The sequence below is a fragment of the Harpegnathos saltator genome, unplaced genomic scaffold (genome assembly GCF_003227715.2).
Source record: "Harpegnathos saltator strain DR-91 unplaced genomic scaffold, Hsal_v8.6 scaffold779, whole genome shotgun sequence".
Taxonomy (NCBI): Eukaryota; Metazoa; Arthropoda; class Insecta; order Hymenoptera; family Formicidae; genus Harpegnathos; species Harpegnathos saltator.
This window is the reverse complement of record NW_020230625.1, coordinates 956,548-965,000: the sequence shown is the minus strand read 5'-3', so window position 1 is coordinate 965,000 and position 8,453 is coordinate 956,548. Positions and strand designations below refer to the sequence as shown.

Below are 8,453 nucleotides of genomic sequence, written 5' to 3'. Positions count from 1 at the left end.
TAAATTAACCGTTCGCATCGCCGATAATTATCGGCAGTAGGCTGCCTTTCTGCCTCCCCCTCCCCCCCTCTCTCTCTCTCTCTCTCTCAAAGCCGGTGCACACGGCTACATTTATACTCGCTTGCTGAATATCGCGCATACGTGATCTCGTGACATTCTGGCGAATTTGCCCGTGAATTAAGGCTGATTTCCATTATCCGTTCAGACGTCAATCCGTCTGGTCGACCAGCTGAGACTCCAGATTGACCCTTGTTCAAGTTTTCCAACAGGTGTGACTGAGGTGAGTGATCACCGTAAAAAATTTGACGAAAGGTCAACGAGGCTTCGCCTGTCGTCGATTAGACGTGAATAACTAGGACTTCGCTTTGCATTTACTTTCGTTACAGGAGGTCCTTCCTTCGTACGAGCCAGGCTACGCGCGGCAGTCTCGTCCTTGATTTTCTTTCCCCGCGGAACTTTCTCTTTCACTGCATTTTTCTTCAACTTTGAAGGAAAATCCGCTGAATCGTAAGCTTTTATGGCCTAGACATTTTTTGCCTCTCCGTCCTTCTATTCTTTTTTCTTTCTCTCTCTCTCTCTCTCTCTCTCTCTCTCTCTCTCTCTCTCTCATTGTCCCATCTTTCGCTACCTCTTTATCTCTCTTTCTTATCGGTAAGAAAATGACGATCGTCGTTGGATTGTCAATCACAATGGACAAGCCCTTAATGTGAAAGTTTGACACGGCCTGCGAGCGATGCGGTTAATCGCCTCGCCTTTCCGTATCGAGCGGAAATTACTCGTAGAAACGGCCGGTCGGTTGAATACACTCCAACCAACGGGTGTTATCAAATCAAATTAAGAATAGCTTGATTTTCATGTCAATTTTCTCGAGCCGGTACATCGTCATCGGAGGACAAGGAGGATACCATCGCCGATCGCATCGTTTGTTTTTTATTGAAAACGACCGTCTTGCGCGTAATTTCGAGAGCGTCACATTGATTTCGAGAGACTGCGGCGAATTCACACGAGGACGGAATGCACACAAAGAGTCACCTATGGAAAATATCGATCGCGCATTAAACCAATCCATGATGTTCTCAAAAGCGGTGGGCGCGCTCAAATTGTTCATACAAGTCGCGACGCGACGGTGCGACGCGTAATTCGTTTAAATTTTTCAATCAACGCTCGTTCTGTCGACTACGTTGACGACGGGACGGGCGATGCCCGGGTGATAAACAATTTGGCGATTTTGCCTTCGGTTTTGTTCGGTGCGATGAGATCGTCGAAGAGACTTTGCCCGATTGATTAAAACGCGCGATGATGCGGTCGTTGGAGCGTCTGTTGGACACGGTTAAGTTTCCAGATTTTCTACGAAACAGAGGAAAAACGCACGTCTCGGCGTTTCTGAAAGAACGTGTCCAACTTTGAAGTTTTTAAATATTCCGACTTGACGAGACCATCTGCAATACATCTGAAGAAAGAATCTATCCCGTGGACGAGGGAAAAAATGTGGGGGAAAATTTTACTCTTCTCCTTGTATCTCGAGCCAAAGGTTCGCAAGGAACGCAAATATATTCAAAACTGACCGTAAGCATAAAAAATTGTATGACAAAGCGCAAAGATGGAGTCGCAGTCGAAAGCGGAACGAGCATGTCCGCACAATAATTGGTTATCGCGATTGCCGGTCATCTTTTTCGCTAATTTTCTAAAGAACAACGAATTTTCCTAGATCTACCCGCGGCAGGAACAGCCATGTGTAACGTGTTTCCAACACGGTAGAGTCGCGACCAAATGTTAAGCAATGCAAAAGACGAGGAAAACCCGACCGGTACTACCGTAACTGACCTGAAGAATTTCTACACGTACGTGACTCTAACAATGGAGTCTAACAGATAATTGATGGAGGACCCGACTGTTTCGCAGACATGTCCTGTTGCCCGCGGACGCGGGATTGAAAGAAAACCGCCGAGGCGGCAATATTTTTTCCGAATATGGTACCCTTCTAATCGTCCGTCGGGCGTTTCAAAAAGAAATTTCAAAAATTTTAACTGCCCTGTCCAGCAATTAGGAACCAAACAAATGACATGCGAACTTCGAGGGATGCCTTCCTCCCCCCCGTCCTCGCCGTCGAATTTCAAAGGCTCCGAGGATTATATTTTTTCTTCTTCTTACAAAATTGGTTAGACAATGAGATAACGCGACATCGCCGGACGGCGCAAATAAATCTGCGCTCGAAGAAAGAAAAGAAAAGTAAGGCTTGCATGACGGGTTGGTGGTACCCCGGGGGTTGAGGAGCCACAATGACATCGACAATGTCGAAGCGAGGACGAGGACGAGGACGAGGACGAAGATGAAGACGAAGCGGCAATGGTGGCGGCGGCGGCGGCGACGGCGACGGCGGCGGCGGCGGCGGCGGCGGCGGCGGCGGCGGGGGCGGCGGCGGCGGCGGCGGCGGCGGCAGCGACGGCGGCGGCGGCGACGGCGGCGGCGTCGTCGCCTCGTCGACGACGCTTCCCGCTCGCGGTGTTCGCGCGCACTCGGGGGTCATGTGACCGTGGACGCGAGAAGGGGTCGTGTGCGGGTGGTGGGAAGAGGAGGACGAGACGACTGTAGGAGGAGGGAGAGTAGGAAGAGGAGGAGGAGGAAGAGGAGGAGGAGGAAGAAGAGGGGGAGGACAAAGCGCGGGGGGGACGAGGTTGGTTTGGTCCGTACAATGACGGGGTGAAGGGTACGATCGGAAAGGAGGGACCGCGCGCACAGGTCGGCCAACCGCGCGAGGATGCGGCGGCGGCGGGGTGGGCGGTTAGGGAAGCTCGGACGAAGGCAGGACAACGGGTGCGGGTGGGGCAGGGCGAGTCGTGACGCTGCCGGCGGTGGTGGGAGATAGGCCGCTGGAAGCGAGCGCGAGCGCGAGCGTCGTAGCAGTAGAGCGCGGCGATTCGTGGGACGAGTGATTTCGTCTCGGTCTTCGCGAGTCAGCAGTGGTTTCGGTAGTTTCGTCGTGACGACGCTGAGGCTGAGAGACAGGTGGTAGTTTCCCCTTCGAACGCGGAAGCGAGGCAGTTTGACCGTGCCCCCCCCCTCCCCCGCCAACCCCTCTCCACCGACCGAGCTCTGTGCCTCATCGTAGTAAACGAGCCGGACGGCTTGAGGTTACTTCCACTGGAGACGGCATCGAGAGAAGACGCACACAAATAGACACACACGAGTGCTCGGTCCGTAGTCAAACGCGCGCGAATCGGCAGACTTTACGACGTCGTGATTTTCGGCGCGCCGCTTTTCACCTGTTCGGCCGTAGCGAAGCGCTACGAGAGGGAGACGCACGCACGAGTGTATGCGCGCGCGCGTGCACCGCTTCACTCGGCATTCTCGTGTACGTTGTCGTGGTGCGAGCAACAACTACGGGCTGGTGATCGGTCAGTCGTGCTCCAGCACTCGTACGCGATCGTTGTTCGAGAGCGCGCACCGCATCGTCCTCAGTGGATACCGCGCGCGCGGCGATTTTCGTGAGATACGCGAGCGAGAGGCAGAGAGAGAGAGAGAGAGAGAGAGAGAGAGAGAGAGAGGGAGGGAGAGAGAGAGACCAAGACCATCAGCCGGAAAAGGAGGGAGAAGAAGCGAGCGAGAGAGGGCAACGACTATACAGGCACACACACACACACACACACACAGCAGTCATCTGTGCGTCGCCGGACCGTCGGGATCCAGTCGAACACGAGAGCTCGAAACGCGAGTACGAGCATACGAGTTGGTGGTAACGCGCGATCATCGTCGTCGTACTTATATTGTGCGTTGGACACGAGTGCCGACACGAGAGTTGTTGCGTTGCTGCGAACCTGAGCGTTCGGATTTGAGTTTTGATAATCGTGTTTCGAGTGAGAGATTATCCGAGGTTCTCAGGAAGTTTCTCTCCCAGAGACCGGCCAGAGTGGACCCAGCGCGGAAGGAGCAGCCGGCCGATGATAGCGAAATTTTCGGTAAGTATCGAGATTCGTAGCGAGAGAATATTTGGAAATACGTTGGATAAATACGTCGATCACACGTCGAGTTTATCCTTGGCTATTGCCAGGGAATCATCCTTTCGCGATCGCGATTCGTACGGAACCGAGACGCGAGAGCGCGCGTGTGCTTTTTTTCTTTCTTTCTTTCTCTCGCTCTTGCTCTTTCTCTCCCGTTGCTCCGACAATCACTCTCTTTCCCGCACATTGGCGCGAGAGGTGCTCCTCGTGAGCGCACGCACGCACGCACACACACATACGCACGCATATCTTATACAACGGCGCGATGGAAGCTAGAGCGCAAAAGAGAGAGAGAGAGGAGAGGAGCATAAAAAGCAACCGTATCGCCCGTGTATTTACGCGCTTGTACATTCGTCCGTGTCGCGAACTTTGCGACAACGTCGCGACGACGACGCGACGCGACGAACGTGAAGAAAGTGCCGCGCACGGCGAGAGAGAACAGTAACGAATAACGCGACAGCGAAAACTGATCTTCGGCCGGTATCGCGACCTCTCGGTTAGCGGTACGTGTGTACCCTATCTCCGTCTCCATCCGCGCTGATCAGTCCATCTCGCTCTAGCCTACATCTACCACCCCCGACGGAGCATGCTATTCCTCGTGGTACAGCAATAATATCGTTTCCCGCGCGCACTGCGGATTGGCTGGTGTAGCGGCAAACGACGACGCGGAGCGCCGGCAAAGCAACGCATGTTCCGTTTTACTCGCGCTAGCGCCGGCAACGACAGAGAAAGATAACGGAGGGATACAGAAGAAGAGAGAGAGAGAGAGAGAGAGAGAGAGAGAGAGAGAGAGAGAGAGAGAGGGAGGGAGGGAGAGAGCGAAAGCAGCGGGGCACACGGTGCACGCTCCTTGCTTCAACGGAGGGCAGCGTGTACGCGCGCGGAAGAGGAGAAGGGGAAAGAACGACAAGGGAGGGGGGCGCAGGAACGGTGGTGAGGAAGAGAGGAGGAGGAGGAGTGCAGTCAGCCAGCCAGCCAGCCACCCGACCGACCGACCGACCGACCGAGTTGTTTCATTCATAAAAAAGTTCTTTATTACTCTCTGTGAGCGCATGTGCTATTCCACGGAGGAGGACCGACTACTCCCCCGACCGGCAGCAGCAGCGGCGGCGGCGGCGGCGGCGGCAACGTAACCACGTTTACACACGGCATTATTTACTACTGCGCGAGATACGAATCGGCGCCACACGCCGCGCCAACGTTGCGGCGTACGGATCTCTCTTTCTCTTTCTCTCGCTCTCGTCGCTCGGCGCGCAGCGAGAGCGACAAGGCGGCATCATCGTCGACGTGTCATCGTATCCGGATGAGCAGACGAGGTCCGGGCCTCTGTCGTCTTATCGCCTCTTTCTCTTTCGCGCACACCGTTCGCCGAATTGTCTTTCGTGGAAGCTGCGCGCGATTTCGCGAGGCGAGTTGCGAGGCGGCTTCGCTCGCGCGCGTCGTCGTCTTTGTCGTTTCTCGCGTTTCCCTTCGACTCTCTTTCTCTCTCTCTCCCTCTCTCTCTCTCTCTCTGTCTGTCTGTCTATCTGTCTGTCTGTCTATCTCTATCTCTGTGTCTCTCTCTCTCTCTCTCTCTCTCTCTCTCTCTCTCTCTCTCTCTCTCTCTCTCTCTCTCACTATAGCGCAGCTACAATTGAAATTCCTCGCGTGTTTGCAGGCAGACGAGATCGGTAGTGTGGTAGTCGGTCGGTGGATAGTGCGATTTAGAACGTGAAACGTTAATCGATCGACGTAGGGAGCGGCGAATCGCAACCGACAAGCGACCGAGCGGAGGAGGAGTGTAGAGGAGAGCAGGAGGAGGAGGAGGAGGAGGAAGAAGAAGAAGAAGAAGCGCGCGAGGTGAGCCCGCGCGCGCGAGCGTGAAGAGAGACGGTCCGCCGGCTAGGAGGAGAAGGAGAGGAGGAAGAGAAGAGGAGTCGACGGTCGCGCGGTTGCTACGGAAGAGAGGGAGCGCGCGCGAGCGCGGACAAGGGACATCGCGACAACCGTTCAAGCTGGATCTCAGGAAGCCGTCGTCGGACAGCGGTGTGGACAATCGCGATCGCCACAAATCGCGAGCACGCGACCGCCGTGTGATGAGCGATACGACGGCGGTGCACATCGACGAGAACATCGCGATCAACGGTCAGCCAATCAACAGCGCTCGCGACATCATCGGGGAAGGCAACCGGACACCTCTGCAGATCCAGATGGCGTCGAGGAACGGGCAATCCCGGCCGGGCAAGCGGCCCATCAAGAACGTCTCGCCGGCCGACAAAGTGGGCGCCATCGACCGCGTCCACGAGGGCGAGAGCAAGGCTTCGGTCGCTCGGGACATCGGCGTGCCGGAGTCGACGTTGCGCGGCTGGTGCAAGTCGGAGCACAAGATCCGCAGCCAGTGCAACAACGTGTCCGCGGAGATGATCGCGCGACACTCGCCGGTGAGTATCGGCGGCAGCCGCCCCATGTCCGTGAGCGGCCGGCAATCGGTCGGCAGCCGGCACTCGAGCAACAGCCGCCAGTCGGCCGCCACGCCGCCCGACGAAGACGGCCCGATCGCCAAGAGGGCCAGGATCGAGCGCACCGGCCGGCAGAACAACAGCCCGCAGACCGTGATGGCGGGTCCCTCCACCGGCTCGGCCGGTAGCTTTTTGAGTCGCGTAGATCGCAGCATGATGAACAGCTCGACGAACTACGCGGCCCTGATGGCGGCGATGTCATCAGCGGATCAGAACCAAATGGCTCTGACCACGACTCTGTTGCCGGGCCTCATCGCCAAGGAGCTGATAGGCTACTCGAGTCAACGCGCTGCCGCCAACACCGTCGGCCTGGTGGAGAACGGCCTGCAGTACACCAGGGCCAATAACACCACGTTCCCGACGATGGTAGGGAACAGCAGCGCGACCGTCAGCGGCGGTAGCGGCAGCAGCGTCACCACCGCGGCCACCGACATCAGCTGTGGCATCGATAGCGTTCGCAACACGGTGGGCAGTATGATAGGCAACGCTATGGGAAACGGGCTCGACCATACCATCGGCAACAGGAACATCGCCGTCGCGCCCACCACCGGTACCTCCAGCTCGTACTCGAGCAGAAAAATGCCGAACGTGACACCCGCAGCGGAGGCGCCGACGACCCCGGCCCCGGCATCCCCTCACGAGAACAACAACGCTCAGCCGACCACGTCCAGAAATGCGAGAGGCACCAACATCGCCACTACCACCACCACCACCAACAACACCACCACCAACAACACCAGCAGCAGCAGCAGCAGCAGCGTCGACGAAGCGAATATCGCCGATACTGCCTTCTGGACGTGGATGCAGCAGAATCTCCGGCAACACATGCATATGCTGAGCGAGAACAACGTGGCGACGAACATGCCGCCGAACCCGTTCGACACGCAGAAGAGCTGGTTCTGGCAGTGGGTAGGTTGCTGCACCTGGCCGCCGAAGGAGCACATGACCCACGAACAGGCGCAGCACGTGCTGAATTACTTGTACAACAACAACAACGACTTCAGCACAATCAGCGACGACAACAACAGCGAGATGAGGGATCGCACTCACAGCGACGCCAGCGAGAGATCGGAGAGCCGCGAGGAGCGCGACAACTCCTTCAGCGGCGCTGCCGCGGCGGCCACCGCCGAGAGAGCGACGCTAACGACGCCGTCCATGAGCGACACGTCGCTGCTGCCGCCACGAGTGAGGGAGATACTGCGGGCCGCCAAGAGCGTTCCCAGTAACACCGGGATCGAAAAGGCGATCGAATACGGCACCTGGCTGCAAGAGTGGTTGAACAACTGCTCGATACCACTGCTGACCACGAAGCATGTGCTGGAGCACAAATACATCGTGGACGTCCTCAAGTGGGTGAAGAACTCACAGTCGACGACGACGCAGGCAGAGGTAGTGCCAGGGAGCTGTAGGGGGGCATCATCGACAGCGGAACCACACGACGAGGGAACGCAACTATGATGCCGGAAAATGTCGCATTCCATCGTCCGCCGGTTGTGTCGTAAACAGTGAGAGAAAAGGACGAAGTGCCGGAAGGAGAGAGAGAGAGAGAGAGAGAGAGAGAGAGAGAGAGAGAGAGAGAGAGAGAGAGAGAGAGAGAGAGAGAGAGAGAGAGAGCGTCCTTGCGACTCGCGTGTCGCGCGTGATCTTCTTCTTCTGGACTCATGAACTCACGCACAACCGGTAAGAGCGACATTTTTTTGTATTTAATTGTAAATATATAAAATATGTACATAAACAATATATATATATATATATGTATATATTATACTACGTCTACGATGTTTATACTTTATTACATTAAGTACATAAAGTATGAACATACCTGTATATTTTGTATATATTTGTAAAAAAAAACTGTATAATATTGTTTATCATAATGGGCCGCGAAATATAGTAAATGTATATATTATTTATTGACGAATACTCCCATTCACCGGTGTAAAAATGTAGAAATATT

The 8,453-nt window shown here is 55.5% G+C and overlaps 1 protein-coding gene and 1 long non-coding RNA gene across 2 annotated transcripts in view; one reads left to right on the top strand and one right to left on the bottom strand.

The window, feature by feature from the left end:
* The window catches only part of LOC112590310 (uncharacterized), a 12,287-nt gene extending 6,840 nt beyond the window's left edge, over positions 1–5,447 (bottom strand). The window contains exon 1 of the long non-coding RNA XR_003114112.1: positions 4,338–5,447. This is a non-coding gene — a long non-coding RNA (uncharacterized LOC112590310). The remainder of the gene's footprint in view (positions 1–4,337) is intronic.
* Positions 3,608–8,242, top strand: dan (protein distal antenna). Its single transcript, XM_011139021.2, has 2 exons — positions 3,608–3,956; positions 5,656–8,242. The coding sequence occupies exon 2, from the start codon at positions 6,074–6,076 to the stop codon at positions 7,952–7,954; it is 1,881 nt and encodes a 626-aa protein (XP_011137323.1). The 5' UTR covers positions 3,608–3,956; positions 5,656–6,073; the 3' UTR covers positions 7,955–8,242.
* The last annotated feature ends 211 nt before the right edge of the window (positions 8,243–8,453 follow it).